Raw genomic sequence first — 14,582 nt, 5'->3', positions numbered from 1 at the left:
TAAATGCATGAGGGGTTACTGTGGTTGTCAGAGTTCCCAGTGAGAGGCCAGCGTGGAGTGTAGATGATGACCCCTAGTCTGTCCAAGTATGTCGATGAGGTTGACGTCTGACTGATCATAATCCGATTAACCCAGATGATTTTAATGCTGGTGAAGCAGGTCTGTTTGTTGTTTATGAGCTCATGGAGTCAACCGTCTGCTGAAATTACGTGTTTGGGGAACAGAGCAGAGACAAATAGGCGGTGCGCCACAGATTCAACTCCGACCGCCACAGATTCAACACCGACCGCCACAGATTCAACACCGACCGTCACATATTGCGTTTCGTTATTCTTTTTTTACGCTATTTAAAACACGCAGCGTTTTCGTTCAGCTGCATTTCCTTTCCCTGCTCTCTCTTCGTCTCTCTGTCACTCACGCGTCTCTCTCTCTCTCACACACACACACACACACACACACACACACACACACAGCCCCTCCCCTCCGTGCACACCACGTCTGTCTGGATTAGAGTGCGGTTCGGGCCGCATTTTTCTGTCCGAGCCCGGCCCGCGTCCGACAGAGCAGTAACCGAGCCCGACCCCAGCCCGACACAGTTCAAATCTAATTTTTTTCTCATACTAATGACACATGCACTTTTTTGTGTGGAAAGCCCGCTTTTATTCGGAAATGTCAACAGATGAGCGCATCAGCGCACACGGGGCAAAAAGCGCCGTTATAACACAGGCGCACACATGTAGCTTAATACGCACGTCTTTCGTTGTCCTGGCTAGTTTGACACATTTCCGCACACAGGAAGACGGATTTGGGGATATATTTTATTTTAATCACAAAAACGAACCTTTGCATCAGTGAAACAGGCCCATTGGCTACCTACATAATAAGCAGTTTTAAATTTTAAATGGTCAATGCCTTATCGCGCTGATGTGACCGAGCCCGACCCGAACCCGAGCATCCTTTCTAAATATCTGTCCGAACCCGGCCCGGCCCGTCGGGTACCGTCGGGCTGGGGTCGGGTATCCATCCGGGTATCCATTCTCTATCCATCCATCCATCCTGTAGTCTGGATCATCCATGTCCTCATACCCTATCCAATCGTTCTTTTCATTCCCCAAAAAATAGCTTCAGTTTGATTGTGTTGGATGTATTATAGATGCAAACTAGGGGGATATCCCGATTGATTTTTGGGCCAAACGAGGCATTTTTAAAATGATTATATTGGACATACTACACATGTCTGTTTAGCTGGAAGTATTTGTCATATATGTCTAGTTTTATAATGCTAGTCTAAGCAGAACTGTGATTTAGTGTTTTTTGTGACAGTGTTCAGGTTAAGCCATATACCACATAGCTACTTATAAAGTTCCTTTTTTTATTTTGGACAATGAAGAAGCCTCTACTACTAATAAAAGGTAAATTCTGTAGTCTGTAAACAGCTTTTAGGCAGGCATTTCTTTTCTTAATGCAATTTACATTACATTTTACACTGGATTCATTTTGAAGCTTATTGAACTTAATACACTTGCACACATAATTTAGTTTAGTTGCTAAATGTGCAAAAAAAAGGGGTGAGCAAAAATCTAATAGTGACTCAGATTGGCATACTCAAAATTAAATGATCAGGAGCATAGTACAAACCAGCCGTTATCTGTAACTACTTCACTTGATCACACTGACAGCAGTTATTGTCATTTTATTGTCATTACAGCAAGTTTTAATAGTTGATGTGATGACACAAGAAGTACATAAAGGCATGTTCTCTGCTCGGCAAAGCGTCCTGTAAATCCACAGTAACCCTTAAAATTCAACACAGAAACAACTCGGTGCCAAACTACTCAGTTCTACTCTCAGGTATTCCTGGACGTTTGTAATTGGCTCTCTCATCTCTGACTTAAGTACAAGATTCCCTCTCTCTCTCACACACACACAAACTTCTGTGCCTCTATATTTGTGAGGACCTTCCAATGACATAATGCATTCCATCACCCCGCACTTGTAACTATAGGCATAACATGGGATGTCCTGATCAAGTGTTTTGCTCCCTGATCCAATCCCAATCTTTTAATATTGAGTATCGACAGATAACAGTACGGATCCGTTCTTAAATAAACAAAATGTCCCCTCTGGAGATTCATAAAAACTTTTCTTGTCTTCCTTGTATTCTCCTAGATGTGACTGGATTTAGTCCAATAAATTGTTCTGTCAAAGTTAATGTAGTGTGGAGGGGGTAACTCGTACCATGGCTCCAGAAAACTTGTGTTCTCTACTCCAGAAATGTTCTGGTTATTCAGCATCATAAACACTGTAACGCTCTCTTGAATATCGCTGTGGCGCTACAGGGACGTGGTTTCTATTAATGGCAGACCTAAAATAAATAACTACGAAAACAATGGGCTAGGTTAAAGCCTGATCCCGAACCGATCATTTTAAAAATGCCTGGATCGATTAGGACATCAGGACATCCCTAACAAATAACCTAACTGTAACCATCACCCTAAAACCTTAAAGGTCTTAATAGGTTTTAATCGTTAAAATGTTGTAGGGGCCACAAGGTCAACATGGCGTCACAATGTTATTATTCCACACCAGTTAGGTCCCCACAACCACATAAAAGCAAGAACACACTCGTGGCCAGTTGGTCATAAATAGCATCTTAATCAGTCTGTTGATGTTGTCAAGCCGTAGTGAGCCCAGAGCTGATGATGTAAGCTATGCTCACACAGATCTGCTTAGCTAATTGGCTGGCTGCTTGGGTCCTTCAGCACACCTGGAACGACAGAGAGGGGGCAATTAGAGATTGAGTTGTTTGTCTGCTTGTTTGTTTGGACTGTGGACTGACTCCTGTGGTCACTTTGATTGTTAGTCAGTCCTGAAATCAAGCCATCAACGGCTACAGGTGTGCAGGAGATATCCACGTCTGTTCTACCTATCTGATCTAAACGACACAGAATGTTGTGCATCTCGCCAATCACATAGCAACAAGTGTCCAATGTCAACTTGCAGTTGCATATTGCCAACTTCCATTAAAAATAAATTGTAGCCTGTTGCTCTTTTGCTACTGGTTTGAATGTAGTTTGAACGCACTGTTAGAGGTGTCCCTTTCCCCTTTCCTTTTTTGTCAGAACTCTTAATGCGAACAACTACATTCTTCTAGTATGAAATACATGAAATAAAGTACAAAACCCTTAATCACATGTTGACTCCTCAAGGGCATAGACACAGGGAGAGAGAAGCAGTGACATGTCAATTAGAGACCATGAATGTTAATGAAATTCAGTTGTAGTAATGATTGGAGAAAAAAAGGGATGTGACTCGGGTGAACTAATCTGAACTTTGAGTCCATGACCGAAGGGACAACTGATTTATTTGACTGGCAGATGACACAAACACAGAGTTCAACAAACGTTTGTCTAAAGGAAACGACGTCTGCAACTTTCTTTTCCTGTTGTCTGTGAATGTTCTCAGTTATCCAGGTCACAGTATATCAAAATAGCGTTTAAAGAAAGCAAATGGACTTGTAGAGTTGCCTTCTTTAAACCCAAAGGCAACTGTAGAGTCCAGTAAACTTCTACTGCCCACCATTCCCTTCGAACTGAAGAAGCTACTCGGGTGAGTGGCAAAACGTCTTCTCAAAAACTCTACAAGTCCACTTGCCTTTTTTAGATGCTTTTTGGATATTCATTTCCTATCACCAAATTCACCATTCTGATAGCGGGCTTGGAGTGTTGGATGGTCTTGCTGTAAGAAAATGCTTCCAAGCTCAATGTAAAGGGGTCAAACCGCATGAAACAGCGTCAGAAAGGTGGTAATTAAACTGCATGATCATTATGGAGGGTGTAATTTGTGGTGCTGTTAAACTGGATTCAGTCAAACACTAAAGTGTTTTTGTTATTCAGCCTAGCCCACTGACTACAATGTCAAAATACGTATTAGGAGCATGTGTCAGTTCAGTAGCCCTGCACACGACAGCCTCCATAATGAAAACATAGTTGAATCAACAGCTCTCTCAGCTATTTAAACTAATGCTGAATACCAGAACCTTCATGAAACTAAGATTTAGTACAGGACTGTTGTGTTTTCACTGGCTAGTGTGTGTATACATCTGCTTCTCAGCAGACACATCTCAAAGTGTTAGACTGTCAAGTGCAGGGGAATGTGGATCTTCAGGATGACTTCACTGATTGCCGAGCAGATGTGCCCTGATGTTTACAGTTTTCTTCTAACTTTAGAACTCATTGCTCATGGGGAAACCTTGTTTATGTTCAGTGTGTGTGCGTGAGCCGCAGCATGCAACCGAGGCTTGGTCAAGGTTGGATCGTAACTTGAGGTCTGACTCCTGCGTGTTGAATTTCCACCATGGTTAAATTTGTGATGTCTGATGAGCAGCCTTTCATGTGGGGCCTAGTGCGAGTGTGGTTTGTGTATAACAGGAACACAGCAGTTTGAGGCATTTCTTACCTTGATGACATGTTTGGAGGTTTGAGGTTTTCATCATTGTCAGGAAGTGTCTGGCATCTGCAGCTTCTCTTTTGAGCAGCTCAGTTTGTCTGTGTGTTGGTTGTTTATAAGTAAAAAAGGAAAATATAGGTTCTATTAAAAGAAGTTTAAATTAAGGTGAAACACTTGTTTTCTAATGTTAAGGTTCTGCTGCAATGCTGTAATTTTCACCACTGTGGGATAAATAAAGGAGTCTCTTATCTGAACCAACACTCCTAGCAAACCTTATTGGTCATAATAATAGGGCTCGGTGTTGCTACTGATTTTCTGAATCAATTTGATGAATTTCATCAAGAAATGTCATTAAACAATTTCATTTAGTTATAAAAGAGATGTTTACATTGTTGCTAATGTTGTCATTGGTTCCAGACATTTCTGATATTTCTACAGTATTTGGTGGTCTCTGCTTCGGAGCTTGTGCCATGTTTTCTCAAAACATGAGACAAGCAACATTTCTCATGAGGGGATGCAACAAAGGCATGTATTTTTAAAAAACAATTGATAAGAGGATTTTCTGACTCGATATCAGATGGGAATTTTTTGATATTAAGTATCAGCCGATCTGAGTCCCAATTCTAATTTAAATTAAACAAACTTTCCTCCCCTGGACTTTCATAAAGGTTTTTCTCGTCTTCCTTGTGTTCTCCAAGATGCAACTGTATAAAGTCCAATAAATAGTTCTGTCAAAGATTATATATTGTGGAGAAGGTAGCTCGTACCATGGCTCCAGAAAACTCTACTGTTCTGTACTCCAGAAATGTTCTGGTCATCCAATGCCATAAGCTCCACAACCATCTCTGGAATATTTTTCTCCTTGATGCTGTCTTCAGGAAATCTTTCTCTTCTTTTAAACGCAGCGTTCAGTTATTGTTGTTGTTGTTTTGGTGCAGCCTTTACCTGAAAGCATACAAATAAACAGTCTTTTTTATGAATGATGATCTCCTAGTACCACCTCACCAAACATCCGTTGGCATACATCCCCTTTTTTATGGATTCAGTATACCGTAATAGCATGCTGTAGTTTATCGTTAATGTTGGTGTCCGTGTTTCCAGACTGCAGTGCATTCAGTTGTATATTCGCATCGGGACTGCTGCTAGCGCTTATCATTATCAATTAACCTACTGAGTAATTGTTTATTCAATAAAATGTCCAGAATAGTGAAATGCTCATCAAAATGCTTATTTCCATCATTTGAGTGACAAAGTGATTAAATTGATCATTGCAGCAATAATCCACTCACAGGGTCCTACCGTAAAACTTGCATGTTCCACAACTGGTATAATGAGGAACATATATGAGTCGACGACAATACTACTTAAATTTCATCATGATCAATACCAAATCTGATACCAGAAATAACAAAACAAATGAAATAAATTTTTATTGCTGCTGTGATTGTCTTTGTGTCATGGTTCTGTCGAAGCTGTTAAATACGCAGACTGTGTTTTTTACTCCTTTATTTGGAGCTCAGATCGTGATGATATCATGAGCAAGTGTCATGCCTCACCACAGCTCTGACACTGACCAGATGATGCCTTCAGGAACACACACACACACACAAACAGGCATCATTAATGTCTTCCACTCTTTTTCTTCTTTCATTACTCCCAGTCTTCCTCTCTTGTCTTCAGGCAAGCAGTGAGTCATTGTGGGGTAGCTTTGGGGTGTGGCTGGGTGGTTGTTGAACACGTTACTCCAAAACTATTGATATTATTCATTCTGCTGTAGGACTGCAGCAACTTTTCGACCTATTACATAAATTAGCATAGAATAGGTTGTCGTTAGGGCTGCAACAAATGATTTTTTTTTTTGTCGCATTGTCGTCTAATCAATTAGTTCCTAATATCTTTCCTAATAAATTTTATTCAAACATAATAATGACATGAATTCATGAAATGTAGACACAGGTAGTTGGACACTTACCAAAAATAAAACAACCCACCACAGCAGCAGACAGAGAGGGTCCAACAAATTTGGCTTCACAAAACTTCAAACCAAAGAGACAGCAGCATCAGTGTTTGGACTTTTCCAGTGAGTGTAATCGGATTGTTGATAGTGGTCAGAAGCTGGGAGACATCATTGTGTCCTCATCTGTTTCAGACAGGAGCTCAATAAAGACTCTGGAGCAGATGCTAATGGCTAGCACATATAGACCTATAAAACTAAACCAGGCAGATTTCTGTTAATGTTCCAGCAGGTGGACACACCCTTTAACCGATCAATAACACAGCTGCATTTCACACTGAGATTGTTCACAAAAGCTTAACAGAGGTCACACATTGATGCAGGGTGATTTACATGACATCCACCTGACTAAATATTAGAAACAAGCTCTGTTACTTTTGTCTGTTTGATGTGGTAATTCCAAAAACAAATCCGGCATTCATTGGTTTCATCTCCACTGAGATTGTTTCACATGCTAATCGCTCATAATTGTGTTTTGTTCCGTTGTTTTGTTGCGTACGTTATTCAGCAACAGGCAGGCTTTGATTTCATTCTGTTTCTTATTGTATTTATGAAAAGAGAATAAACCTAAATCATGGTGTATTTTAAAATTCAGAATAGTTTCAGCAAGAAGCATCTGAGAGCAAAACACAATCATGGACACATTTGTTGTTTGGGAGTAGAGGGGATGCTGAAGGTCCTCATACCTAAAGTTTGTGACGTGACAGAAAGCAACAAGTGGTAAGAAAATTTCCACTGTGGAAAAAGCCTTCAGTTAGTCATTAATGGGACTTCTTCTGACCTTACTCATTGAGCTGCAGAGGGAATTAAAACGTGTGTCTGTGAGAGAGAGTGGTGGAAGCCTACATGCTAAAACATTCAATGTCAACTGTTGGTGTTACTTTTATAAGGTAAAGGGAAGTTGTCCAATTCAGATTCAGTTGATTGGAGCTGTTGTTCATAAGAGTATTATTCATTGCTGAAGATGTTCATCTTACAGATATTCCTCTTTAAAACCTCAACTCACCACCACTGATTTAGAGCTGAAGACTCTGATGATGAAGTGTCTTCAAGAAACCCAACAAGTCCAGTTGCCTTTGTTCCAGTTTTGTTGTTTTGGTTTTTGGGTATGCCATGTCCTAAATGACTGAAAACTTTCACAGACTTACCATTTGTTTCTAAATCATAACACAAATCAGTACTGGTCAGGTTAAAGGTGCATTAATCTCTCTTTTTACAGTGTTTTATTGTAAAAATAATAATAAAAAAACGACGTGTCTTTCAGCATAAACTAAACAATTTCACTTTTCTCTCTCTCTGCAGGAAGTGGTGATCCTGCCTAACTGACACCCTGCTTCTCCTGCCATCCCCCCATCTCTGCTCCCCAACCCCCTGTCCTGATTGGGTGTCAGTGCTGCCGGCGGTGGATTGGAGCACTCTAATTGGAGGCTTTGCGAGGTGGTTTTTCGGTCTGGCGCCGCCTCCCCCCGGGGCCGGCGTGCGCTCCCAGCAGCCCGTGGTGCCCTGTGCCCCCTCCTCCCCGTCACTGCACACCAGAGCCCATGCCCAGGGTAAGTTGGAGTTACTCACCTGGACATCGATGTGTTTCTTCTGTGCTTTCACCTGTTAGTTTGACTTCCTTTCACTGGACCGAAGCAGAAGGTCTTCAGACAAAAGCCACTTCTTCTTTCTTTCAAGCAGTCTGAGAGTTGTGAACAAGATGAAGGTTTTTACATAATTTCCTTCGACTGAAAATTAAAAAAATATATATATTAAATAGTATTTTTTTCAGTAAAATTCATTAAAACACAAAGAAAAAGTGACTCATTTAAAAGCCACATTAAATTATAGATCAAATTTAGATTAGTGTGACTGTGAAGAAGTCAAGGTACATTTAGACCACTGAGGTTGATGGAAGCAGAATGAAAAGAAGGTGACAGACAAGCTGTAAAAATTGTGTTTTTATTTATTTATTGATATCTGCCCTGATGTTAGTTATTTTAGAGACAAGGCTATGACAGAGACAGAAAAATCTACATTGATAAGGTAAATAAAGACACTGGTGATTATTGAGGAAAACTTATAACCTATATACTTAACTCCACACGGCTCAACATGATCAATAATTAACCACATGCTGATACGTTATTTAATGACAGAATCATACACAGTGTACTGACATTATTCATTTTGTCGGTAGTTCATTCTAATTTAGATTTATTTCTTTTTTATTTAACAGCTACAAAGACAAAGTATATTTAAAGGCTCTCATTACTAATAAACAGACATCACTTATGGTGCTTTTGTCTTTTCTGGTTATTGTTTATAATAGTGGTTGTCTATTTTTTTCTGAAACTCCTCTTCCACAAGTCACTCCTGTGTGTTCACACTATCAAACAAATGAGGTCAAATGTGTCCCAGACCACCTCCACATGTGTTTTGAAATCAGATCAGACAAATGCTTCCTGTGCGGACACTCCTTTAATAAAGTTTGAACTCTTCATGAACTGCTGCCAAGACTCACTCTATTATCATGGCAACAACCGAAACCACACCACTGTAAACAACATTGTAATTATCCTAATTATCCACCTATAAAACAGATCATTTAAGAAACTGAAGTTACCAGAAGCTTATCTTAACTACTTCAGTTCTAACCAGAGGTGCTAGAGTAAACTGTTCGCAAGTTAAAGTATCACTAGTTTCAAGTAGAAGTTCTCAAGCAGAGGTAGAAGCAGTCAACAGAATAAGTAGTGAGTAATAAATAAAACAAGACTGACATCACCTCAAGGCTCCTCCTCAGAATAAGAAGCTAACATGCTCACTGCGTCTCTGATGGCAGTGTAGTAGTACTCTCATGGTTTCTCAAAATATTCTGCTTGAGTTGATCTTGCATGTTGAAGGTTTCATCTTTGCCCAAACTGTGAACCAGACTTCACTGTGAATCACACAAGCAGACGTCCAGGAGAGTTCACGTTGTCACCTCCTGGATAAAATCTTCTTCTCTGCAGGAGGAGGCGTGGTGCGTCCGCCAGGAGCCATGTGCCTCCCTCACACCAACAACATGGACAGCAAGCTACAGGGGGCGGGGCCAGGGGGAGGGGCTTCACTTCGACAGCGACCAGGTGGCGTTCCACTGGAGCCCTTCATACACCAGGTGGGTGAGATCGAGACTCAGGTAGTCAAGGTAGATCTTTATGTTGCTGCAGATCCTTTTATTATTGGCTAAAAACCCATCTCTAATGGAAACAAATTATGGGTTATTATTATGAGTTACTGGAATTTATTCTGGTGGCTTCAGTAAAATTTCATTTAATTTCAAACTTGGTGTTTTGTGCACATTTTAGGTTATTCTATTTGTTCATTCATATAAAAAAATTCATTTTAATTTATTTTATTTTATTCCAGAGGAAAGCTGGACTATATATTTTTTAGATTTTAGTTATATGTGTTACAAAGTAGTATAGCGTACAAATTTATATCAACTATCCAGGTCCAGTTCGCTGATGGAGAATAAACTCATTATAGTGATATTTTACATCAAGAAATTAAGAGCTAACAGTTTTCTAACAGTTGTTTTCCGTTAATTATTCATTAGATATTAGCATTTTAGTTTAGCATCCTATTTTGCTCTTTGTAACGTATATATGTGTGTGTGTGTTTGCAGGTGGGGGGTCACACCAGTATGATGCGTTATGATGATCACACTGTGTGCAAACCTCTGATCAGCAGAGAGCAGCGCTTCTACGAATCTCTGCCTCCAGAGATGAAGGAATTTACTCCAGAGTATAAAGGTCAGTCACAGCTCACTGATAATCATTGGTGAATGTACCCTAATTGTATATTTAAACCTTTCAATACACATTAATCATATCTACAGCAACTGATCTTGTTGATGATGTTTTATATCAGTGGTCTTTATGATCCAAAACTGAAAAGTGAAAAATCTGCCTGAACTCATCTGAGACCTAATCCTATGGGAGGACGCGAGTACAGTCAGATCTGACCCAAGGATAATTAGACATGATCCAAATGAGCCCAACAGACTTTAACAGAGAGAACAAAAACATGTAAAGCGGTTAATTAGATCAGTTAACAAGCTCCTATTTTGGGAAACAGCAGTAGTACAATAATAAGCAGTTCTCCAAGAGCAAATGTAAAGTCGTGCTTTTTCATTTTTATTTAGGACTAGGGTGAGGAAACATTTGGATTTCATTATTGGGGGTGTTTCAACTCATACAGAGGGGAAAAAATTGCTCTGCATGCAATTAGATAGTCTTCTAATCAATCTGAGCCATTTTGCCATTATTGCAATTTACAAAAAATAAACTAAAAGCAGAGACAACTGGACTTGTTGGGTTTCTTGCAGACTTTTCATCCATGTTTTCAGCTCTAAATGACAGGTGGGGAATTTGGTTTTATTAGACACATCTATGGTTGTTGCCCACCTAAAACTCACTTAACAGGTGAGTAGCCTAGTGCTATTTAGGCTTCATTATGAGACGTTTTCTCAACCATTACAGACAACACTACCCCTGTACCCATCTGGATAGTTCTCCAACCGGTCAGAGCCATTTAGTTGTAAAGAAATTCAACTTCACATTGCTGTTACTCTTCTGTCCATGACCACATAAAAATAGCCAGTCAGATCTTTGCTGGAGCACCATCTGTTTCTATTGGAGGAACTCCAAATCGACTTTCCAACACAAAAAAATATGTGGGCAGTGTAGGGGTAACGTTGAGGCGAGGTGACAGCTAATGTTAGCAACCGTGCTAACATTGGTAGATTTTGGAAAAATTACCTTTTTACCAGTTTTCAGTTTTTATTTACAGTGTTATAGTTATTCTTCTGTCCATCACCACATGGGTCCTGCAGATCTGTGAAATTTCCACAAAACAACTCCAGACCAAAGTTTTGTGATGGGGGGGATCTTCGGGCTGACTTCGAGGCTTAGTAGTTCACACAAGGTTCTTAGAAGGTTCAATTTAATTCAAAAAAATTCCTTTAAAAAATAAATATTAAATCCTTAAATAATGTCTCTAACATGCTTCAGACATGGCAGATGCAGTTTCTGTTCTGGTTTCCTGCCTTTTAAAATGTTTGTTACTATTAGATGGAGGATCTGCTGCAGGGAAGAACATAGCAGGAAAATGTTCAGTAAAAAAAAAGATAAATCTCAAAACTCAGACGATACATGATGCACAGTATTGTTTAATGAAAACTGAGGAAAGGATTTTGGTTCAAGCTTTATGAGAGCATGTAGCTCAACTATAATGCTAACGATTTAGCTTTAGGAACTTATATTTTGGCAAATGGCAAATATAAATGTTGAATTCTCGCATATTTTCTTTCTCGCATCTTAATATTTTTTATTTTTATGTTTGATTTTTACTGTTTGTTGTTTGTCTTGATCACTATGACGTGTGCTGCTGCCTTTCTTGGCCAGGTTGCCCTTGTGAAAGAGGTCTTTATCTCAATGGGTTTTTATCTGGTTAAATAAAGGTTATAATAATAATAAAAATTTTGCAATTTGTTTTTTAGCTGGCCCCCAAACTTGAACTTTTGTTACTCTGAAAGAAGCTCAGGTCTCTTTTAGGAGACTAAGTAATTTGAACTTTAGTACTAAATAATCTGTCCTGTGTTTATTGGCGGGTGGAGAAGAACACAGAGAGAAGAGAAGGAAGGATGTACGGATGTTTAATGGAAGTGAAGTGGTTTAGCTTCTCTGCTCTTCGTCTCTGACACACAATGTGTAACAGTTTGAGCTGGCTTTCGCTAGTGTAGGAGATCCAAACAAACGCTGACAGCCATTGTACACACTCACACACACATCTTGTCCTCTTCAACATGTATATAAAGAGATAGTTTGATGGTGGATGAAGCAGGTCTAATACCATTAATAATGACTCTGTTCCATTTAGGTGCACCTAAATCATGGCTGTGAGCCAGCAGACAGAAGCACCTTGGTCCTGAAACACTTACAGATGGAAAGCAGTCACTGTTGTGATACATTAGTTTGACCTCTCTTTGACGTCAGAGTGTCTACCATGGGACAGACTTGGCTGGAATGAAACAGTGGACAGTATCATCTTGACACTACATACTGATTTAAGCAGTTCATAGACCACAGGCTGTACATAAATATGACTGATCACAAGATGTCACGTCAACCATTGGTTTGAAAATATTTGAAGCCCAGACTTGTAGCTTGTTTCTGATTGGAGCCAAAACCTTCCAAGTAAGGATTGTGCTTGCACCTCTATCTAAGACCAGCTAACATTAGCTAACATTTCTATTCAATTCAATTCAATTCAATTCAAAGCACTTTATTTGTCCCCAAGGGGCAATTTAAAAGGGCGCATTGTAGTAGCTTATTTCAAAATTTCAAGGGACAAGAGACACAGTCAACAACATAAGCAGCACGCATACTGTACAATCAACCAACACATATTTCACAATCACACACTGCATACCACATATCATCATTCATCATTGTCCTAACAGGACGATATCATAATAAAGTACAAACTGACAACATCCTCTGAGGGTTTTGTTAGTGTAGCTCCGTAGCCAGAAACATATCAGACCTAGGCTGGAAACCAGAGTAACTTCCAGCTTATTAACTTTTTTTGTAGGAAAGTTGGTCTGGACTTGAGTCTTATAACAGCGGGCTGCATCAGAGCTGCACGGCTGAATCAAAATGCTTGTTTAATTTTTACACATAAGCCCCAAAACTCAAAAAGGAGCTGTCAATAACAGCTTTCAATCCACAGCCATGCAGCAGATGTAAATGTAAATGTAAATGTACTTTATTTATATAGCACCTTACATCGACCGATAGGTGAACCAAGGTGCTTTACAACAGATTAAACAACGATTTAAAACAACACACCGGAAAACAAGTACAGTAGTAAAACAAAGCTAAAAAAGAAACTAAAAACAAATGAGAGAATAAAAAGTAAAATAAAAATAGAATAAAAATAAATAAAAATAAATATAAAAGTGTCACCACACTACTGGGTACTAAAAGCCATTTTAAAAAGATGCGTTTTAAGTCTTGATTTAAAAAGGCCCAGGTCAGTAATGATACGCATCTCACTGGGGAGCTTATTCCAGAGCTTAGGTCCAGAAACTGAAAAGGCTCGGTCTCCCCAGTGTTTAAGTTTTGACCTGGGCACTTCCAACATAAGTTGATTGGACGACCTCAAAGTTAGACCGTAATCGCGAATGGTCAGCATATCAGATAGGTAAGATGGGGCGAGGCCGTTAAGAGCTTTCAAAACAAACATTAAAAGTTTAAAATGAATTCTAAAATGGACCGGGAGCCAATGGAGGGAATAAAGAATCGGAGTTATGTGCTCTCGTTTTTTAGTGCTCGTTAACAGACGGGCAGCTGCATTTTGGAGAAGTTGAAGACGGCCAACAGAGGACTGGGAGACACCAGTATACAAGGCATTGCAGTAGTCCAGTCTGGAGCTTATTAGAGCGTGAATAGCCTTCTCGAGGTCATGACGGTTTAAAAAGGATTTTACCTTTGCCAGAAGGCGCAGTTGAAAAAAGCTCAACTTGACAACATTGTCAATTTGTTTGTCGAATTTCAAAGAACTATCAAAAATCACTCCTAAGTTTCTTACCGTCTGACTGGCAGTTGAAGGCCAGGTACCAAATCCGTTAGACACAGATTCTCCAAACACAATAAATTCAGTTTTATCTTCATTTAAGTGCAGAAAATTTTGGGCGAACCACTGCTTAATGTCCGCAATGCAGTCAACTAAGGTACTTTGTGCATTACCAGGCTTCAGTGGCAGATAGATTTGCAGATCATCTGCATAACAGTGAAAGGATAGGTTGTGCCTGGCTATAATTGACCCAAGTGGTAGCATGTATAATGAAAACAAAATAGGGCCAAGAATGGAGCCTTGCGGGACTCCACAGGAGAGAGAAGCACAAGAAGAAGACAAGTCACCAATCATCACAGAGAAGGTTCTATTGAAGAGGTATGACATAAACCACTTAAGTGCAGTACCATGGATGCCAACATAGTGCTTCAGGCGTGACAGGAGGACTGTATGGTCCACCGTGTCAAAGGCTGCTGTGAGATCCAGCAGCACTAAGGCAACAGGACACTTGGTGTCAACA

At 39.8% G+C, this 14,582-nt stretch overlaps 1 protein-coding gene across 1 annotated transcript in view; it reads left to right on the top strand.

Annotated features, from left to right (window-relative positions):
* The window catches only part of ip6k1 (inositol hexakisphosphate kinase 1), a 33,840-nt gene that overhangs the window by 8,565 nt on the left and 10,693 nt on the right, over positions 1–14,582 (top strand). The window contains exons 2-4 of the mRNA XM_084542476.1: positions 7,766–8,013; positions 9,454–9,599; positions 10,110–10,236. Coding sequence (XP_084398602.1) covers positions 9,483–9,599; positions 10,110–10,236 — 244 coding nt within the window. The 5' untranslated portion in view covers positions 7,766–8,013; positions 9,454–9,482. The remainder of the gene's footprint in view (positions 1–7,765; positions 8,014–9,453; positions 9,600–10,109; positions 10,237–14,582) is intronic.

Source organism: Chelon labrosus (assembly GCF_963514085.1).
Source record: "Chelon labrosus genome assembly, chromosome: 4".
NCBI lineage: Eukaryota > Metazoa > Chordata > Actinopteri > Mugiliformes > Mugilidae > Chelon > Chelon labrosus.
This window is presented reverse-complemented; position numbering and strand designations above follow the sequence as displayed.